This window comes from Tetrao urogallus, assembly GCF_951394365.1.
Source record: "Tetrao urogallus genome assembly, chromosome: 7".
NCBI classification, from domain to species: Eukaryota; Metazoa; Chordata; class Aves; order Galliformes; family Phasianidae; genus Tetrao; species Tetrao urogallus.
Window position 1 is genome coordinate 25862455 of NC_136820.1, and position 23923 is coordinate 25886377.

Sequence of the window (23923 nt, forward strand, 5' to 3'; positions counted from 1 at the left end):
CTAAGCACATGGAATAACCCCATTCTAAACCAACCAAAGATTAAATAAATATACAGATATAAATTATATGACAGCTTTGTTGCCAAACTTCTTATAAAGGCTTAATTCAGTAATTATAAAGTAAATTATTACCAGTGATAATGAAATGGAAAACAAAAATCAAGAAAATTATTTTCAACTACTTCCTGTTTTCAATGTGGATTAAAGTCAATACTTTTAATCACTTCAAATAAAATATTTCAACCTGTCTAACATTTCAAGGAATTTCCCACAATAGCCATTTTGTTACTTAACCTTTTGCTTAAATTCACATTATATTCTACAGAAATATCTGGAAAGCACATCAAAAAAATCTGCATTTTTATTCACTGCTTAATCAAAAGATTAAAAATTTATTCACAACAGCAGGAGGGAAAAACCTGCTGAACTCCAACTTAGATTAAGGGTCCATTCAATATGCTCTCTACTGATCCTGAAAAGAATACATAAAGGCATGTAAATGATGAAAAGAATGTAATCAATACAGATCAATTTGTCTGCTATAATCTCACTCTCTAGAATAAGTCTTAACTAATTAGAAGTAAAAGCAAACTCTGTGATCTGAGGTATAACTGAAGCATGAATTAACAACAAAGATAAGTCAGAACTTTGAAATAAAAGCATGTGCTACCTCTCCTATTCTGTCCTTAACACCTATTGAGAATTACAGTTTCACATCTTTGACCAATGGCTGTTAGAGAGCCTTTTCAACTCAAGTTAAAAAGCAGGAGAAAAAAAAAAAAAAAACAAAAAACGAACATCCTGTAAAAAATTTCCATATAACTGCTTCATAAATTTGACCAAAGATATGATTAGAATTTCTTCAAAATAGCCAGAAGTCCAAAATCATGTACTGAATAATTTAAGGGAAACTACGTTCAGAAAAAAATTTAGTGAGTGAATCTAAGCTTTTCAGCTTTTCAAGTAAATCTCAAATTATTAAGTTCACTAGTATAAATTCAGGCTGTATTGTATTATGATGAAAACAAAGAAAAAGAAAAGAGACTTCCCATTTCAGGTATCAGCCACCTTGATCTGCACACAATATATCATCAAAATAAAGCAAAAAATATTATTTAGATGTTCTTTGGAAGTCTAAAGAAAAATGTAAGTGACATATTAAAAAAAATAGAAGCAGAGTTTTCTCGATTATAATCACTACATTGTATTTTCAGAAGGAATTCTTAGTATATACTCATCCGGTATCTTAACATTCAGACTAGGTGATGACAATTCCTAGAGATGCTGTACCCTGAATTTTTTCCAGATAAAAACTGTTTCCGACACACTTCAGAGCACTTTAGAAACATGCAGAACAGAGTAATATAGTAATTCTAGTGCAATTAGAAATCAGCACCTCTACATTTTAGCAGTTCTCTATTATAACACTTAGCTTTTGTTCTGCTCCACTTCCACAAAAGTAATTTTAATTCATGGAAACGTAACTGTAGTAAGTACATTCATACATGTGCTTTTGCCATTGCAGAAGACAGAATTAACCCAAGATTTCCTATATTGCAGTAAAATGATTTACCACTAACAAGTTTACTTTTAATTACTTGCAAGTATTTTCTTAAAGATCTAGACAGAAGAGCTGTGTATCTGTGCCCTGAGACAAACAAAACCAAGTTGTTCATTTCCTGTGGTTTTCTAATATTATTACATATCATTATTATCAGTAATCACAGAAAGCAAAAGCTAAGAAAAGTAAAGTTGTAACCTATTTGTATGAGGACACTAATAAGAAATCTTTGCCACATTACATTTTACCTGCAGTCATTCCTGCTGAAAATAAAATAACCCTAACCTAAGATAGCAAAATTTAAAACAAACAATTGGTTAGCTAGTTCATGCTTATGTCCTACTTTAAGTACAGATGTAATGTAAGATAAATAACCAATTGCATTCTTACCAGTAACTGTTCTTGGTCTTCCTGGGCATCCTTGTAAGAGGTGGATCCAGACAACCAAGGTGATAATGGAGTTTACAAGTGTCACACAGTAATAGTAGGTGCTGATCATGATTCTTCTTGCAAATTCCACAACTTTTTAATGTAGGCAGTAGAAAAACATTATAATTACATTTGAAATTACAAAGATCAAATGACAGTTTCAGTATCAGCATGTGGCAACTACTTTCACATAAGTGCATAACTATTTTTATGGAACTTCTACCTATATACAGTAAAACGTAAAAGACACCTAATGTAGTTAACAATAAAGAGATCTTCAATCTAATTGTTAAGGACTTTTAACCAGTGAGCAATTACTTGATAATCAGACAAAACATATTAATGACAAATGGAAAAGAATACTATCTTTACCATCCAAATACTTAAACAAAGAAACTATACCAGTATTATCAGTCTTAGTAATCAGACCTATTTCAATAATGCAAAGACCTCAAAACAGGTTTGTGCTGCTATTACACTAGGTAATATACCAGCTAATAGGAAATTACATTTCATTATTATTATTTTAATGGAATTAATATTTTCGTTCAATTATTTCCAAAGGATCAGATGTTTATTGATCTCCTTATAGGAGGAGCTAAATGACTAGACTGTGATTGAAACAGAATGTAACTTCCATTGTTTGTCTACATGTGTAAAATTGTGAAATCCTCACCCTTCTCACATGTTCTCAAGATTTCAGCCTCTCACAGTACTAGAATCAACTTCTACATCTTCTTTGTTTATCCTAATAGCTGGGCAAGATACTGTTTATATTCTGTGGTTAGAGGAATGACAGCTGCCCTCTCCATAAGCCACTGACTGCCACTTCCCAGCTGGCAGCAAGATAAATATATTCAAGAGTATGGTCATGTTCTGAGATATCCTAGAATATATACCACCTTTAAGGTTACTTAAAATCTCATCAGTAACTTTATAAAATACAGCAGGTGAAATAAAGTGTACATTAACAGAGCAAGTTAATATTTTCTTGGAGAAAAAAAAAAAAAAAAAAAACACACAAGTAGGGAAATTTGAAAAACAAGATATCCCAAAGCATGACAGTCCAAATAAAAAGTAAATAAAAAGTATTTTTATATGATAGGTACATTATGCACCCAGCCAGTGACTAAATAGTAGTTCGCAAAATCGTCAATATGGATGATTACGTTGAAAAACACAATACAACCAGTTATACAAAATTTTGTATCACGCATTAAAAAAAGAAGACTGAATCAATTGTAAAGTTACCTTTGTTCTCAAAGCACTGCTATCATGTTAGCAAAGGAAAAGCTCATTGATGTATGCTAAGGGGAATAAATGATTACTTCCTCGACATAGCCTTCAGAAATAAAGCATTTAAGACAATTCTGAAGCATTTCGTTAATCAAAATTTAAACAAACTATTTTCTCTCACTAATTTTTTGAAACTGCAACTTAATTAAAAAAAAAAAAATGTATCCATTCTGTCAAGACTTCATTACTTGCCTATAAAGTACAGCTGGGAGCGTAGATGTCTTTTGTGTTCCCCCTTCCTTTTTACTTGGTTTTCTTTCCTTAGGAGCACGTAAAATTGCAGGTATGTTCAATTTCTATTGGATATGAACAAACACAGTACAATGAGTCTTGGGACTTTTAAAGAATTTCACTCCAATCTCAATACATGAAGAACAGGACTCAAACTGAATGGGAAATGGCTCAGCCAGTTATTTTGCAAACAAAAGCAACTACAGATGTTTACAATACAAATTCATATTGGGGTAAAGTATTATTATATTCATTTTTCAATTCAATAAGCACAATGAACTACTAGCACTTAAAAAAATATTTTCAAGCTTTAAGACAGAAGAAAGGACAAATATGTATAGGTCTACCAAGTAGAAATAAGGAAAGCAAAATTCACAAAACTGACAGAATAATGGTAAGACAGTTTGCTTTTCACCCAACATTCCTACTACACTGATGCTCGATAGGTTAATTAGAAAAATTATCTTATTGGACCAAGCCTTCCACAAAGCAGACAAGATTCTCTTTGGATTTCTAGTAATCTGCAGTACGCTGGCTTCCCAGACAGCAGCCATCTATCAAAGTCATTTCTCAGCAGCCCCATGGGTCTGCATCTGTTCAACCAACTGGAAAAAAAGTCATGCAAGCTGTGCAAATGAGTTCTACTCTTTTTTTTTTTTTTTTTTTTTTTTTTCCTTTTTGGTAACATTTGCCATGAGGAAATATATTTGTGAATACTTTTTTCAAACCCATCTTAAAAAGGAGATAAAAATCCTTATCTAAAAGATGCAATGCAATGTATTGCTTGAAGTATTTTTTTCACATGTAGGAGCAATAGGCTGACCAAAAAGAACAAGAAAAAAAGAACATCTAACAAAGTATGAACTAAAGCTCTAAGAACAAAGGCTAAGTTTCATTTCCTGAACAGCACCACAAACTAAGCAGTAGCAAAAGTCATCACAAAATTATGTTTATCTGCATTGTCACAATGAACAATTTTCTCAATCTTTTTTAAAACTGTAAGAGAAAATCATTTCAACCTCTCTCTAAAAGCTAAAATGTCTACTGTCATTTAATATTTTTTATATCAAACACACAAATACTGTTCTCTCTTTTCTACATCAAAGGGAACCTTTTCTGTATCAAAGGGAAAAAAGATAACTATTGGCAACAGGAAATAATTCAAATCTTCTGTTCTCCTACTTTTTAATATTCATTTTACCAAATACTCTACTCTGTCCACTTTGAAAAACAACCATGTACATAGTGTATCATATATAAGCCACCAAGTTCTCATAACATTTGAAGCCTGCAGTAAACAAAGACAACATAGGGACAAAAATGGTGAGATTAACTTGTGTTTCATGTTCAGTTTCAGAAAGATGACAGGTCAATCAGTTCTAACAAACACAAGAATTTTGTAAACAAGATCGCTATTACAACATAATTAAACTACAGATTTCCAGTAGGTGGTTTGCAGAGTCTATACATTTCAATCAGGAAACATTATCCAGAGAATGAAGCCTAGGTCTGATCAAATCAATTTATTTGGCCACAAAAGTGACATGCAGAACCAAAAAAGTTCACTCTTGGAAAACTAGGTCCACCTATGAACTATAAAAACAAAATGAAACCAACCTGTCCAATGATCCTACCCAGCAGAGCCCAAATGCCTTGCCCTTCATTTCGTAGTTTTCCATTCATATTTTGTAGCTCTTCCAAAGATTCACAAAGCTGAGCAGTTAAAGGAAAAAAACAGGAAAGAAATCATTTAAGTATATTTAATAAAACTTCTTTAACTTCTTACCTATCAAAGGTGCATTACTTTATTGGAAAACTGAAAAAAATGGATGTCAAAATAGCTGAGATCACTGTGATTCTTCAGCAACTTAAAATGAAAACGTGGGCAGCCATCTGTTTTAAGACGATGATCTGAAGCATTTTAGCATAAAAAGGAGATTCCATAAATAAAATTAGAAAGCAAAGTTCAAAATACAGCAGTGTCTCATATGTACTGCCCCTACCACTTAAGCAGCAAAATTATAGCAAGTGACCATCAAAATGATTAAAGTTCTAATTTGCCATACTGAAGAACTTTCACTCACTCTACTGGAGAAACAATTTATTAAAAGGATGCAAAGAGAAAAGGGATATTTTTTTCAGGAAGTAACCATACAGCATATTCCCTCTTCCAGTCTCCCTTTCCCTTCAAACTCTGCAACTCATATGAGCCTGCTGCTTCATTTACATACACTCTCATTTAAAACACATGGCTACCAGTTTAAGAGTTAATGACAACACTATCTTTTGTTACCAGTAATCACCGGTTGGTCCGATAATGAATGGAGCAAGAATTTTAATGTCATCTGTTACAAAAGCATTCCTATGATCTATTTAAAATATTTAAATGTTAAAGAAATAATTATTGAGTAAAACATGTGCATTAAAAAAAAGTTTTAATTACAACTGCTATGTTAGAAATTTGGGGGGAAAAAGGACTGTAAACCTGTTGTCTCAAAGTCTCAAATGAAATGCATATTAAGAACAAAAAAATGAACAGCCTTAAGATTGCTCTTAGGAGAGGGCTCTGTCTGTGATTTGTTACTGAAACTATCTGTGGGGACAATTAAAGAATCAGTGCACAGGCAATGTTGACTCTGCTGGTATACTGAGATGGGGGGACCAATAACCACAGAAAATTTTAAAGAAGAATATTATAAAATATTACTTTTCTTTGAAGACTGAATATTATCTTTTTCTTTCTAAGACATTCTTTTTGAAAAGTGAAATGCTATCAAAGTTAATAGTAGCAATATTAAACAGTACAATGGTTCATTATCCTTTTTTCCTCACCTTATTATACTCCACATGAAGCTTTTCTTGCTCATTTTCTAATTTGTCCTTGATATTCCTCTGCTCAGCCATATTCTCCTGGATTTGAATCATGCGCATATTTCTCTCTATTTAAAAGAAAATTTCTTTATTTTCTAGCCTTGGCTATGTTTTCAAGTTCTACACACTGTAAAAGTGGAGCAACAAAGAGCATAAAACCATTTAAAAAAAACCACACAGTTATAGGTTTATTACACAGCCTTGGCAGAATGAACATTCCTAACATTTACTTTTTGCTGCATACAATAACCTAGTACAGTTATTAACGGTGATCTCTGATCAGCTAATCCACAGGACAGTCAACGTCAAAAACATGCCATTCCACACTAAGGAAAGCATAAAAAAGATACTAAAGGCACCTAAGCTTCCAATCCCTTCTTAAAATAGACGCCTCTGCCTGTTTGTGTTTGAAAGATGTTTCTCTTCTCCCAAAATCCTTTAAAAAGAAAAGTCATTAACATTCTGTATATTGCGCAATAAGGTTTCTGACCAAAAATGAAAAAAAAAAATTCCTATTTGCCTATTAACAAAGAAATACAAGAAAAAAAAAAAAGTACAAATACAGCAAAATGATTAATTTTCTTTGACAAGAATATGCGATTTTGATCCTTACCAAGGTAGTAATTGACAAAATCAGCAGTGAGGGCTGGTTGTTTATGTTTTCTTCTTCCATCAACACTGGAACTAGTATCTGAAGTATCAACTGGAAAAATGTCTGTACTAATTCCCATTAATTCAGCTTTGCGCATAAGCTTGCGAATGGCTGAAGCACTGCTAGTGAGTGGTCGTGGTAGCTTCTCCCTGGGAACCCAGGCCTGTGGCCTGGTGGTACGAGCCAGCTCTGCCTTGGCACGATACTGCTGTAGTCTGGCATTGATTCGAGCCTACAACAAAAACTTCCATGAAATAAGAATTTAAGGGAACAATTCAAAATCATTTTTGAGCTCCAAAGCTTCTGAAAGAGACTGCATCTTATTTTCAGTTTAAAAGCTGAAGAATCTAATAAATACTGTTTTAATTACAACATTTTGACTCAAAAAATACACTAACAGACATTTGATTTTACTTCAAAAAGCATATTTCAATAGCATTACCCTTTCACTAGGTTTTAGAGGATTTCACTGATTCCTTGATGACGTTACTTCATTAACATGAATTATTGCTGGCTTCAGACAATCCTTTCCAAAAATGATAATCTGATGGAACCATGAAAACTCATTGGGAAAAACCTTGGCTGACCTGTCAAAAATACATTAAGCATGGCCATCAGGTCAAGAGGACTCCCTGCACTCTGCTGTAGTGAAGCCACATATGAAGGCTTGTGTACATTCCTGGAGTCCTCACTTCAATAAAGGCAGGAAACTTCTAGTCAGCTCAACAGAGGACGAGAAGGATGATTAGGCATCTGGAGCACCTCCCTAATGAGGAAAGGCTGAGAGACCTCCAACTGTTCAGTGTAGAGAAGACAGAGGGGAGATCTTACCAATACTTACAAACACCTACTGGATGGGTGCCAAGACGATGGAGCCAGCCTCTTTTCAGCAGTGCCCAGGTACAGAACAAAAGAAAACGGGCACAAACTGGAACACAGGAAGCTCCATATGAGCGTAAGAAAGAACTTATTTACTTTGAGAGTGACAACAATAGAACAAGATGCCCAGGGAGGCTGTGGACTGTCCATGTCTTAAAGTATTCAAAACCCACCTGGAAGCTTTTCTGTGCAACCTACTGTAAGGAACCCGCTTTAGCAGGTTAGTTGGACTAGATGATCTCCAGAAGTCCCTTCCAAACTCTATGACTCTGAGATCTATGTGAGCAGTAAAATTTGGTGAACAGTATTTTTGCCCTATGACATTCTTTTGTAGGAATTCCTTTTTCAATGCCCTCTCTTTTTACAATGTTAAACTAGTTTATTATAATATGCCAAAGCCTTAGCCCAAAGGGAACTGAAATCAGCAGAAGCTCACAATACATGTTGTTGATGACATCTGTACATTTGTGACCATCTGGGAGATCAGACCCAGATCAATCAAGTTGTTGCTGACAGTTGGAAAAAATTGTCTTGTGGGAACTCTATGCAGCAGCAAGTCTGGCAGAAAATGACATCAATATACAAACCTTCAGAGGCTAAGTTTCAGCTGACTATGACTTAGAAGTTGTTCATTTGCCAGTATAAAGAAGCAGCTAACCCAATCTTACTACCCCACCGTATGGTATGAAATACTCCTGAGACAAAAGCAAAAAAGTTTGCATTTCTATATATGCCATGGGTAAGGAATATCTTTGATTACAAACAGCATTGCTTAAGGTTTTGTTAAAGATGCAGTTTAATACATTACCTTACTAGATCTCGAACATTAACGACCAAGAAACACAAGATTAAGCCCAAAATCTTTTATCTTGAACAAAAGCAGCAAGCATTTACCACCTTGCTTTATTCTTCACCAGGACAAACAAGGATGGCTTAGTCTTGATGCCTCTTTACTTGATGATGTGCTCAGTTTGGAAAGTCATGAAGTCATTTAATGTTGTCGTACTGTCAGAGCCCAATTCCAGAAATAGCTGACAGATCAGACTGACTAGTTTAAACAAAATTCTTAACTGTAAGAAAGTATTTAGGTAATTTTGAATTACATACTTTATACATGTAATGTACACTTCCTTTATTGATATAAAGGAAGTATTTCAACATATAATATTTTCCAGCAATCAACAGTTCTAGACAGATATATAACTTAAGGATTTTCCTTCTTTTGGCACACAGGACTTGCCAAACCGTTAGCTCAGCTACTCCTGTGAGGGTTAGAAAGCATCAAGCACCACCTTCTTCTCCTCTTGAAATGTGTCTCAAAAATACACTTTCATAGCAACACACAAGTTATTTGTACAACTGCATACTCATTTACCAATATTTGGAAACCTTACTTAAGCTTTAAAACTCCCATGGAAGTAAGTTTCTTTATGTGTGTATATGCACATGTATTCACATGCAAGATATGATTTTGTATGTACTTTGTGTCAACTTCCCAATCAAACATTTCCGGTATGTATTAAGAAATCTTTGGAGTTCTAAAAGTGCATAGGAACCATTCAAACAATTATTTCATAAAAATTCCATACTCATTGAGTCTTGCTTTGGAATAAAGAGCAGGAAGAGAAGAAAATGCAGGGAACTTACTAGTATTAGCAGCACTGTATAACAAATGCAGAGCTCTAACCAAAAGCCTAAAAAAATAAAGCAAGTGTGAGCCCCACTGGACCCACACTAATTTTGCACAACCAATACCTACCACAGTGATATGAATACTATCCAGCATAATGATGTCTCCACTACATAGTGATATTTCACACAATTGAGACCTGAGAGCGCTACACATTTATGTAACTTGCTTTCAATCATCTCACACCAAGGCTCAATGCCTCACAGAAATATTTTATTCAAAATTCTTCTGCGACAGAGTTTGTTTCAGAATGAATATGAACACATGGATCATTTTAAATGTAAGTTTTCTTTGCCTATTTAAATATCCTTGAAGAACTAGAAATATATATATACATAATTTTTTTAAATAAAGATTTTGATCATATGAAAATTTATTTTCTAGTTATTATACAGCAGTTCTACATTCAGAAAAAGTTTTTTCTCTCCATAATTTCACTCTTCCATTATTTACAAAGCATCTCCCAAGGCCAACAACAAATCAGGCACAATTCCTTCAAGCAACAAGCTGCTTTTCTACATAGCTACTATTTGTCCACAGAGTTCAGTGCAGCCTTAGCAGTGAAAGTCAAGTAGCCCACAAATTTCTCAGATAAAGGAAAAAAATAGCTACACACATTTAAACAAACTCAGGTACACAGATTCCCTTGGAAGTACTGAAATCTTTATATCAATGTATATCAGCTAAACTTATGGAATAACAGTTCTGTATGATTCAGTCAGTAGACAAGGATACAGATATTGCCTTTCAGGTATCTCCTACTCAGTTGTATATATATATGTATATATATACAACTATATATATATATATAGTATTAAGTATATATACACGTGTGTGTGTGTATACACGTGTGTGTGTGTATACACGTGTGTGTGTGTATACACGTGTGTGTGTGTATACACGTGTGTGTGTGTATACACGTGTGTGTGTGTATACACGTGTGTGTGTGTATACACGTGTGTGTGTGTATATAATAAAATATATTATTTTTATATATATAATATATAATATATAATAATATATAATATATAATATATAATATATAATAATATATAATATATAATATATAATATATAATATATAATATATAATATATAATATATAATATATAATATATAATATATAATATATAATATATAATATATAATATATAATATATATAATATAGAAATACTTAATGCATATAAAACAAAAGAGAATACCTGCACATAAAATTCCAGTAAGCTCTACAATAAGTGAAAAAGTGATCTAGCAAGGAAAATTTTCAGGCTACCTAACTGTTCAGCTAATTTCAAAATTTTATGACAGAAAACAAAAGCAGATTTTCACTGAATAGAAAAAAGCTTTATAAAAAATAATCTATGAATCATAATGAAAATGTAATTACCGTATTTGGGCAAACAAATACAATTTTTTAATTCAGTTAAGATAGATTCCTAGCTGACAATAAGTTGATTGAGAATAATTCTCAGAAGCCCAAACCTGTATATAATTCACTGATATGTGAACTATGTGCCATCAATACATTTCACATTTAATTTCCCTTCAACAATAGCAATCACCCATTCTCTTTCTTTCTTGTTTAGCATGGATGATTGATGCAGATACATTTGTGTATGAAATATAATACCTGAGCTTCTGGCGAGAGCTGCTTTTCTCTTTCTTGCAAGGACATTTTACAGTAAGACTGTAATGCCAAGTAGTTTTTCCGTTTCCATTTTCTGTCTAACCTGTCCGCATGCTGTTTACAATAAGCAAAAAAAGGATCAGCTATATCCTGTTTCAGAGAAAACAAAGGAGAAGGAACAAAAATATAAGTTAAGATATACAATGTCAAAAGGCTCTAAAAAGCACAGATATTGTGCCAACAGATCATGTGTTCAAACAGACTTTTTTTTTTTCCAAGTATGCACGTTTCTACATCAATTCTGTCATATTGATATGGTTTACCATATAAAGGGTCTTTCCATCTTTTTCACTGCACGATCCTGAACATTTTTAAATGCATTAAGCAGTTAGCTCAGTGCTACTTCATTTCTGCACTATTTTCTCATCCCAGAAAAAAAAAAAAAAATTGCAGAAAAAAATGCAAATGCATTTCACATATAACATTTACAGCTAACTTCTCACTGCTTCACTGTGTTATCTTTTGCATAAAATCCTGCAAGGGACTGACAACTGAATAATATGAAAGTCAATATATTTCATTTCCTCAAATGACTTTTCAGTGACTTTTTTCTGATTATTAATCTCTCAGATTATTTTTGTTCCAATTTCTACTACTTAGTTCCACCAAATTTGCACATCATAATGGCTGAAAGTTTATAGCAACTTTTAGTATATGCAAACACTGCAAGTAGTTTGCAAATATCTGAGCCAAGATGATATTCGCTTTGAGAAGGTACATTTTATTGCCAGCATATTTTCAAAACTGCTGGATCATAATAAATACAAAGATTAAGAAAAACTTGAAGCAGTCTTCCTACATTAGGTAATAAAAATCTTACAAAATAATCAGTCTATCAAACTTTCCTTCACTCCACCTACAACATGCAGAATAATAAAGTCTGTACAGGTTTTCCTTACAAATGTTTATTTTGATTTAGATTCTCAGAGTGAGAACAACTTACTCTAAGAAATAAGCAGCTCCCTCAAATGAGTTTTCGTTTTTTTTTTTTTTTTTTTTTTTTTTTTTTTTTTTTTGTTTTTTTTTTTTTAAGGTCTTGATTAAAAATATTTCAGTTACAGAAAATGCGTAAAAAATTTAATGGTGAAAAGACAAGAAAAACATAGCTTTTGAAGTATCACTGTTTAATATAATTTATTAGGGAAAGGAACACTGAGGTAACTGCAATCTTCCTATTTATCAATTTCACCGATACACACAATTTTGTGATCTCTTAAAGGGTCACCATTAAGTAGTTTGTTTTTTCATAAACAAAAGCTTTAGTGTCAATAGTGCAGGTAGTGCTTATAAGTGTGTCGCCTGTCATACCTCCTAAAGCAATAAGTTGTTAAATTGTGCAAATGTGAACATAACAGGCTTAATCAAAATGATAAAAAAAAGAATGAAGTTTGGCAATCAGGATTGTTTTAATTATATTAAAAGGAGAATGACTGGTAAGAACATGGATTAAAAATGTATCAGGAAGTTATAAATGTTTGCAGTGGATTCAACTTCTTTCTACAAGGAAAGTCATAAACAATTTGAAAGAAACACTGGAAGAAATGCACAAAAAATAGCAATGCAGTTAAATGTCTTAAGACATCTGTACAGTCTTAGACAGTCGTATAGTCTATGAAACAGAGAATACTATACTACACTGTGACATGTCAATCCAGGTGAAGTTCAATAAATAGATTTAGAGTTCATCCCTCATTTATCTACACAATATTAAGCTGACTTTTGTATAACATTCTCTATTCCATTTCCTGTGTCACTTCAAAAGATGGTCAGAGTTAGAGAATTTCACGAACAAAGAGCCCTCTCCGCACAGTTCTTTTGCTTGGCCTACCACTTGACTCTGAAATAGTGAATAAGAAGGGCAGCATTTCAGGTTTTCCTCACAGGCTTTTCATGCAACCCTTTGATTGTATCTTTTCCATAGGTACACCAGAACTACCTCTTCTGCCGCTGCTTCTGAGAGCAGGCCTTCCTTCTGAGCACAGGTCACATGGAAATAAGCTCTGCACATCCCAGCATCACAACTGATGCATACTCCAGTTCTGGCAAAACGAGGATCTTCACAAAAACTGCATTCCTGAATAAGAAAGGGCAGAAAAATGTCACAGTAAATACTGTAGGTGCATTTTGCTTAATATTTCATTGTTTACTTCTTACATAGAGATATCAAACAGGTTATGAGTTAACTCCAGCGCAATACAGGAACCAGGTGTGTTGCTAACATATGACAATATTTAAAGCTTCACCAATACCAAACCCCAACAACTGACCTCATTTTCAAGAAGCAATGGAAAAATGCTTAAACAATCTTAAGAACACATAGGATGAACTTACATCCTCTGGATGACTGAAAGCCATAGATAACTACATAACTTTCTTTTGATAAGCTATGAATCAGGAGCCAGTGGGTGACAATGGATGAAAAAGTAACACATAAATGTAAATATCAATAAATAAGTTTACAATTCACATAAGCACAGTATTAAGGTTTTGGCTACGTGCATTCTAAGCATAGCTGTTTTCAACACAGCAAACTGTTATCCACTAACGTGGCCTGGAAAAAAAATATAAACTTAGCCAGATTAGCTCCTTGGTCTGAGTCACCACAAATTCATACTGAACAGCTGTTCCAGCAAACTAAAGCAATGAGTGTCTAAGCAGGAATAAGCAAATGGGAGCAATGCTGCTATCCATTGCATAAAGATGACCTAAAATTACACAGCCATGTATTTCTTAATCTCTCACACGCTGAGTATGAAGCAAAGCTGTGTATCACCTACAGAAATTATCTCCATGCAGATAGTTAAAGAACAGAGAGGAACTGCAAATGAAATTCAGTGACAGAACATTCTCGAGACACTGCACACACTTCCTTAAAAGGCACTCTATCTGTAAAATAACACATAACAGAAAATAAACTAATTGAATCATAGATTATTATTTTAAACCGATACTCCAGGGGGAAATTCAGCTAAGTAAGCTGTAACTTCCACACTTGATTTGGCTAACAAGGAGAGTTTACAGCTCTGTGAGAGTAATGAATCCTCATATGCGCAGTTCACTCATCTTACTCAGAGTAAACCTTGCACCTATAATGCCAATAAAAAGAACATGTATGATTCATTGCAACAATAAGGCTGTAAGACTTTGTAAGGAAAAAAAAAAAAGGGGGGGGGGGGGCAAAAAAGCTAGCAAACATTTCTAAGCAATGCTAATTACCCCAGTGGACTCATGTTGACTGTGCTCCTCACACAAAGAAGCACCATGCAGGCCGAAGTGCTTTAATTTATCTTTTAAAGTTTCTGTATTTTTAAACGGTTATTACATATTCTAATTTAGTATTCAGCTTGACAAACTGACACCCTAGGAAATTTACAATGCATCAATTAAGCTTTAGAGAAGCAGTAGCACAGCTATCTTTCCTTACATTAGCCCAGCAGATATAGATTCTCTGCAATGTTTCCAGGGTTATAGCAACAATATCAAGCAAATTAGTGTTGGTCTTTGTCAGTTTACAATGACCTTCTGTATGTTTTGTGTATGATCACCTTCGACCACAACTGAGCATATTTATATGTAAAAAAACATTTTAATATTACAGACAATTTTCCATTCAGGTTTAGAGTCCCATACTCTTATGTTGTTTTCATGCTGGTGGTGCAAGGAGGTTAATATTGCTTTCTAGCAACCCTATGCATTCTAGTTTATGATTACAAAGAACTTAAAGTAGTTCTTACTGAATATACATCTGTATCTTTCTTAATCCTCAAATCCTCCACCTCAATTTCCTTTCCTTCATTTCACATCCCATAAATCCTCTTCTCTCTCCATTCACATTTTGGCAATCTACCACTAACTGACTTTAAAAGAAGGTAACTGACACCTGTGTAAAAAAAAAAAAATAAGGGAAACTGAGAGACAAAGAGCAATAGAAATTACAGAGAACAACAATAAGGGAAAAAAAACAGCTGTAAGAAAAAAAAAAAAGGAGGGATGAGCAAAATTACAGGAAACATGAATTTTATCACATTTTCCTTTCTAAATCTCACTGCTATAAACACAAAATAAGATTGAAGACACATTATTTCTATGTAAAAATGTGAAATAAAGCTACTGGTAAGGAATATGAATCTTCTTAACTTACCTTGGCACCATACTTTGAATAATTCATTTCTGTAAGCGTTACTGGCCGCAATTTGTCAATATCTCCAAAAGCCACTCCTGGAACGTAGAGGGCACAAACAATATGGACCCACCTAAAACAGCAAATAAATTTAGGTTACTGTTATCAGTATTTTGTTCCCATATTACGCTCACCATTCGCAGATTTTTAAGTACTGTGTAAACGATACAGATGCTAGAAAAAGATGATCTAAGTGAAAACACATTAGAAGCAGGGAGGGAACGTGCATTTGGAATTTAAAAGCTAAAAACAAATAGCAGCAAGTTTTTGGTACAACTGTGATTGCTTTGCTTGTCTGGATCAACAAGATTACCCTCACATTCTGTTCTGATGATTCTTAAGTAACGTTTCACATCACTGTTTATGCTGCAGGAAAAGTATATTAAGATTTTGACATTACCTACAAAGCCTAGACAGACCAATAGGGTGAGATGGTGTAAGTGAAGACTGGAGGTACAAATTCATACAGGTAGTAAGAGAAAAATTCCTGTAACATTAACAACTACCTACAAGTCATTAACTCACTTCATTCTAAGGAATGCTTAGTAAATCTAATCAAAGCCCTAGCACCAATCAGTTCATTCTGTTGTATTCCACAAGGCTCAGAAAAACATCACAGAATCACAGAATGGCCAGGGTTGGAAGGGACCTCAAGGATCATGAATCTCCAACCCCCCTGCCACATGCAGGGCCACCAATCTCCCCATTTAATACTAGACCAGGCTGCCCAGGGCCCCATCCAGTCTGGCCTTAAACATCTCCAGGGACAGGGTATCCACAGCCTCTCTGGGCAGCCTGTTCCAGCACCTCACCACATCTTCATGAATGCACAATCTATTCTTTTCACAAAGAAATCAAGATACTACTTTTTAATTTTGCCCTCCAAAAATGCCACATGCAAAATAAGATCTGTACCTTGAAATACAGAGATCACTCAGATGTTAATAAAAGTCTTGTAAATTCTGTGAGGCTTCTTTTCTACATACCTTCATTGATTTAAGATGCTTTAAATTAATTTGCATAAAAGGAAGTTACACATACTCACAATTACTATTCTTAATAAAAAAAAAAAAAATCCACACAAGGCTCTGGTTGAAGATTTTGATAGTAAGCTTAGGATACTGGTTGCCTTAAAACTTACCCTCCAAAGTTCAGTATGAATATACACTTTTCTACGAGCATCTGCTTCTCAATTTAACTTGCACAGTTTTTTCATGCTCCAGTAGTGTATTAAATGCTGCTGCACTCAGTAGGAGTTTATCTATGGTAAATCCAATAGCTGGCTACTTACTTCATATTGACCTTCTCAAAATGTTTTAGTACACGTCAGCCAAGTATTACAGTATTACAGATGTAACTGCCATTTTGGTGTGATTGTCACACAAGTACCTCATTCCTTTAGTCACCTTTATGAGAACTCAGACCTGAATCTTTACTAAAAAAACAAAGAAATCAGTCAAGTTCTCAGCTGAAGCAATTTCAGCTGCTTTTAATACCAGTTCTAAATATTTTCCTGCTCATTTGTTTAGCTGCACATGTTTTAGAAGATTGTAATTAAGACAAATTGGGTAATCAAAGAAGAATAATCTTCCTTGTTACTTTACCATCCATTTTGCTTGGAGCAATGATGACAGATGTTGATTAGGGAAGAAGAAAAACTCTACACCATAACAAGAACAGAATTCATATTCTTGGTTAATAGCATTTTGAGAAATAAAATTTCATAAATTCACATTTATGTTCATGAAACTGAGAGGTTAATGTGAAAAGGCTTCTGTGAGAAACTAAGCATCTAATTATTCTAATGATTCATGTAGGAACAAAAAAATAATTCTAACTTGATTATGAAAGGAAACTGAATAGGTTTGGTTGCACTTTACTGCAATTTCCAGCCAATGATGCATATAAAGAAACATAGCAATGGACATAGCATACATCCTTAGCTTGCATTGCCCCATTTCCTAAAGATTTCAAATTTATTAATAAGCAATAGAAAAAAAGAGAGAACAGTATTATTTACATTGGCTAGCATTGTTTTTTTTTCTAGTACATGAACCTACCCACCTGTAAGTAAACCTCTACTTACTCATGACAACGTATCATGTTATCCAAACACAAAAATACAATAGCAGGGATAATAAGCTGATACTTTACTGTCCACAGTCAACCAAGCAGGCATGTGCTTTTGCATAAAGTATCAGAATCACAGATAAAACACTTCTATGTCAATCAAAAACATGCTGCCATTTTCAACAAATAACGTTTAAAATGTTGTGCAATTTATATTACAATTATATGAGAAATTAACTAGATAGCAACTAAACTACCTTAAAAAATGCAGGAGAAAAAAAAAACCTGAAACATATATTTCCAAGTGATATTAATTCTAGTACTACCAAGTTGTCAGACAACTGATTTCAGTCTCTAGTAACATTTTGTCCACACTGTAACATTATGAAAGTACAAAAATTGTTTAAACTATTGTAACAGTTACTTTTGGAGCTGCTCTAGTGTAACACCTCCAATTTTATTATGTTGGCCCACAATATCAGAAGTGGATATCGGCAGTAGGGCAGTGGAACCGAACCCTTAGGTGAATACATTGTTACATTTTATCTTGTGCAACAGATGGCGGTAGAGGGGCAGTCTGACACGCATTAGAGGCTAAGGTGCATTACTGAATTTCTCTGCGCAGAAGAAACGGCACCCATTATGCATCAATGCCTGCCTAACGTTTGTGGAGATCAACTAGTGGATACTAGCACAGTGAAGCAGTGGGTGGTGTTTCAGCTATGGCAACAGTGGGCTACCTCCACTGGTACATAATTTTACAAGTACAGCATGCAGGCTGGTCTCCGTTGCTGGATGAAATGCATAGCTAAAGGTGGTGACTTTACTAAAAAAAAAAAAAAAATACTGTTTTGTAGCTGAGAATTTTCTCTATCAAGTAGTGTTACTGTGTTCTCTGTATCTGTCGTAATTTCCATGAAAATCAATAGGAGACATTACTTCTGGAGCAACCTATGTATAAGAAAGATGGACTAATCAGAAATTGAGGACTGGAATCCCAAAAATTCTTTAAAACAAGCACATCTTCAAATACACTGTCAAAATTATTCACTGCAAATCTTGACTCATTTATAGAAATTCCCCCCACTAACAGTACATTATTTTCTTGTATTTTCAGCGCTCCCCCTCATAAGATGTATGTAGAAGACACGGATTGAGGAAAAGATTTAACAAGTGTATCTGTAAGACACATCTCAGCTACAAATTGAGAAGCTGAAGTCCAATGCAGGAAGGTAGTTGCTCTCCAAAGATGATGTCAAACAAAGCTTTCCAAAATACCATCCAGAGCTCTGCTGATCTTTTAAGGCGGAAAGGATTTGTCCATTACAGTCCCAGCAATAGTACAAGTTTGTGTAAGACATGAATGGGAAAAAAAATGTTTTGGCTTACATTACAAGACAGTTAAAGTCATCTAAACATGACTCCTTGTGTTTAAGTACAAAAAACAGTAAACTGTGAAGGCCATTACAACCCAGTCAATGGAGAAAGACCAAGGATATGGTTATACTTCGCTATTTGCTACTACCAAATATGTTGTACCATAACATATAGCTTCACATAAATGGTAATGTATCTATTGGTTCACAATGAATAACATGAAAGGGCTGAATTTTAAAACATTTGTACTAATACCGGAATAACTGAATTCCTTCCAATTCAACCACAATCGTCAGTAAGATGTCTGCAGACTTCTGTAATCCTACATATCAAGCCTGAAAGTTTTATATGTCGCTGCAAACCTGCAATTTACATAATTGTAAAATGTATGGAAAAATAACTTAACTGCTGTGATCTAAATAATAACATATTCATCAACATTAGCCAAAAAAAGCAGACATAATCGATAACTCTGCTCTTCTCTTTACTGCAGAAAATAAGTTTCCATTAACACTCATGTATTAATTTATTTTTTAAATATACAGAAATGGAAGATATTGCATGAGAAAGATCTACTATATCCAGTAAGACATCTCTACACATACAATACATGGTGATTTCATGTATTCACAAGTATTACCATTTCCTGAAGTGGTGTTATATTGCTTTACTTAGAAACATCTGTTGCTCATACATCAATAAACCATCATGCTCAAATTCAGTTTAAGAGAACATCTTCCCAACTAGTGTGAAGAATATTAGGTGTGCAAATAAAAAAAAAAAAAAAAAGATTGGGTGACTGCCTATCCAGTGAGCACCCCACTCTAAAATGAACTGAGAAAAAGAATACCAACAGCTTAATTTATGACTCTTTTGCCTATAGGAACAGACTAGAGCAAAATCCCATCTTTAAATTTAAGCTCATATCAATTTAAAATGGCACTTCTTCAGCCTTACCTGCCTGCATCTGTCTCCTTGAAGATCCCATCTTGGTTAGGACATAGTTCACAACTAGGTGTGACACCACATTTGCATGCATCACAAAACCAGGGTTCAGTGGAATTTTCTGAAGCTGAGCTCATGATAGAATCACTCTCTCCATCAACACCATAGCAACCTTCACACATAAAAGAAATGGAAGAAAATATAAGGAAAGACAAGTAGGCATACAGTTCTTAGTTTATAATTTTCAGCAGGAAATACACACACACACACACACACACACACACAGAGTTTAATGACAATGAAAATCCCAAGAAAGCATCCAATATTTTCGCAAGAGTAACTTCAGTGCAAAACTTCTATTTTCACAGAGGCTCTAATTCTAAAATGTGATATATTATATAGGAATGTCTTAGATTACAATCAAAAAAATGAAAGGAAGAAGTTCACTTTACTCTGTTCTTTCAGCCTATTCATTATGAAGTAAAAAACTAAGACTTAAATGAACCCACAAACACTGAGCAAGAAACAAAGCACTTTTTTGAATTACATGCATATATTTCAGATTAAATATAACATCTGAGGAAAAATTTAAGAAATTCTATAAAATACTGAAATACGTTATTTCTTAGTGTCTTTAGACAATTCTCAGTCTATTTATTATCCTGTTAGATCTTTTATATATCTTTCCTCCACTGTGGCAATTCTAGAGCTTCTGCATACCTACACGTCTTCTTGAGCAGCCTGGAAACTCTACTTTCAGTTGAATTAACAGTCTTACCAAACTATAACATGGTTTCTAAAATTCTCCAGTACTAGCAGCATGTCATGAATCCATGTGTATCATTGAGTTAAAGGTTTGAGAGCATGTCCAAGGTTCAAGACATTCCTATCTTTCTCCCTCTCATTACCCTCAATTAAATGTTTTTGTTGTCTTTTTTTTTTTTTAAACGAGTTGATCATGCCAGCAGTATGCAGACAACAAATATCCATTCCACTTTTCTGCTTCACATTCAATATCTAATTCAGCAAGAGAACATACACAATAAGAAAAACCAAACGTATTCTTAAAACCCCTGAAGCATAAATCTAAGACCTTTTGTAACTTTAAAATCAAAGTATTGTTTGACAAGCACAGATTGAGTTTTGACAGACCGTTTCACTTAAAAACGTTTTTATATATTCATCAATCATCATCACCACTTTTAGCTGGTTTTAAATTATGATTAAATTCATCGTGACTCAATTCTTTTTTTGGTATAGTCAGTGTAGTCAGTGTATTTTTATGTTTTTAAGGTGTTACTGCATGCTTAATCACCATAAGATCAGGAAAATTTTCCTTCAAAGCCATTTAGAAGCTTGTTACTTCAATTTTGGACAAATATGGACAAGAGTAAGAGTGGTATTATTACTACTGTAAATGACAAAGAAAACTCAAAGCTTATCACCAGAAAACTATACTTCTGCATATGCCACACTGAATATTTATCTGCTGCTCAGTGAGAAAAAAAAGAATTTCACTGTCAACATCAAAGCAGAGACCTTACTGAAAGACTAAATTCAGTTGTTTGCCAGATAAGAATGATCAAGTAGCAATTTTGCTTGCAGAGCAATTAAATCCTTTAATTTTTATAATTAAATAGAAATGTAATTTATTAGTTTGGTTCTCTACTGACTGCAGTAAAACAGCAACAGTACTCTAACCCTCTTTATGACAGCAACAGAGATAATAATGTGAAACTATATTCAGAAAGTAATCAGAAACACTATAGGTACCATTTAAGAAATACAGTCCTCCATTACAGCATGGGGTTCATCAAAAAATACTTAACTATGACAAAAGTATGTTCTGGGTTTTTTTTTTGTTTGTTTTTTTAATAAGAAGTATTCCAGAATCAAGAGATAAATAATGCTCAGCAGTGCATCCACAGACAAGTTGCATTAGGTATACAAAATACCATCTAGCTCACTTATAAACTGATTCAAATTTCTTTAGCATCCCAGTAGCTTTAAAGAGCATTGTAGATAGTCTTCTTTTTTTTTTTTTTTTTTTTTTTAGTTGCAATGCCACAATGTTGAATAACTGCCAGCAAAGCACCTTTTAAACAATTACATTAATGTACAAACACAAAGCCCACTGATATCGTATAGCTGATGAAAAATTTAGACTTTGAGAACAGTCTGTAGATTTAAAAAAAAAAATTCCCTAAATAAATTTATTAAAAATTACATAACACTACAGGAGGAGAAATACTGTCATCAGTCAATACAGCAAAATAAGATTAGTTTCTTCCAAACAGTGACTCTTCTACAATCAAGTGTAATTAGATTTGCTTTTCTAAACAAAGCATCATCAGTCTACTAAAATTACAATGGTGTCGTATCTTCACTCTGAAGGATTTGCCAGTTACACTTATCATTCAATTCTAGCTAATATTTTCTTCCTTTTTCCTAGAAAACTTCAACATGCATTAGCTGTAATTATTTCCACCCTTATCATGTATGTTGACATCAAAATTGTTTTTTCTGCAACACCACAAATCTAGGTCATTTTCTCATGAGGATTTATAACTCAAGTATTTTTTCCTAATTCACACAACTGTCTTAGTGACAGCTTTAAAGACTTCAAGATCTATAACAGAAACAAGGAGGCATTTAGTCTTTTCCCTGTCATTCAGCAAAACCTAAATATACTGTTACAAGCAGCAAAAGTGATGGTCATTAGCCAGAGAAAATACACTGGATTTCCAGTAAGGGCTGACATCCTTGTTTCAGCTGGGACAGAGTTAATTTTCTCCCCAGTAGCTGGTATAGTGCTGTATTTTGGATTGAAGATCAGAATAACATTGATATTATACCAATGTTTTTATTATTAGAGAGCAGTGCTTACACATAGCCAAGGACTTTTTACTTACTCATGTTGTCGTACCAGGAAGAAAATGGGGCTGCACAAGGAGTTGGGAGGGGCCAGACCAAGTATTGCTGATCCAGACTGACCAAAGTGATGCCCTATACCATATAATATCATGCTCAGCAATAAAGCTGGAGGAAGGGATGGCCAGGGTGGGTACTGCTGCTGCTTGGGGGCTGGCTGGGCATCATCAGTTGGTGGCAAGGAATTGCCCTATGCATCAGTATTATTTTCCCTACCTTTTCTATCCTACTAAATCATCTTTATCACAACCCACGTTTTAACTTTCTATTCATTAATTTTCTAATTCAATCATTCCTTCAGGAAAGAGAGGTGGAGTGAGCAAACAGCTGTGCGGTCCTAAGCTGCCTGATCTTGTCTAGAAGAGCTGAAGGAAAGGAAATCCAGCAAGAATGCTACTGGCTTCTAAATAAAGTAAATACTACATAAAATAGTAATGATATTATTTGACATCAAGATGACAAATGTAGAGGAAGAGCTGTAACAATTTTATTTTTTAAACAAGAAACAACAAATCCCCTTGGTTTTACTTCAGTTGACATAAGAAAACAAAAGCACAAAACCCTACTGTAGAAATGTACGGACTGGGCTAAAAATCTCAATTTCAGCTTAAGTAAAAGCCGAACAGCTGCAAACTCTGTCAAAGGTAAAGAAAGCTGCTGAGTAGCAACAACATTTAGAAAAAAATATTGAGAAACTTTGAGAAATGTTGAGTTCATATTTTCCTCTTGCTATCATTAGTTGTAATAGTAACTGTGAACTGAAAGCCTAAATTGATCGGATTAATATTACTTTTTCAAAACAGCTAATGGAATGTTATATGCACACAAACTGCGTACTATTTATCAAGTACATACAAACAAGTAAATATACTAAGCAGGATTAGTATATTAACAATTCATCAATTAACACTGATGAAAAAGATGGATTTGCAGTCCTAAACTAAACCACACTTTTAATGACTGTCAATTAATTTCAAATAACAGTTTAACAACCATCATAAAAGACATACATCATTTTTTAAGTTGAAAAAATAAAGTGTTTTCTACTGCAGAGCTACAACACAGTTTGTATATTAAAATCAGACAGTACAGAAAGCATTTGATTACAAAAAAATGTCCTTTTA

The 23923-nt window shown here is 33.9% G+C and overlaps 1 protein-coding gene across 1 annotated transcript in view; it reads right to left on the reverse strand.

The window, feature by feature from the left end:
- PHF14 (PHD finger protein 14) overlaps positions 1-23923 on the reverse strand; it is a gene marked incomplete at both ends in the record, with an annotated part of 152953 nt that overhangs the window by 110424 nt on the left and 18606 nt on the right. Inside the window, 9 exon segments of the mRNA XM_079538129.1 lie at positions 1952-2083; positions 3479-3582; positions 5135-5230; positions 6350-6456; positions 7002-7272; positions 11240-11386; positions 13233-13370; positions 15438-15549; positions 19881-20040. Of these exon segments, the coding sequence (XP_079394255.1) occupies positions 1952-2083; positions 3479-3582; positions 5135-5230; positions 6350-6456; positions 7002-7272; positions 11240-11386; positions 13233-13370; positions 15438-15549; positions 19881-20040 (1267 nt within the window).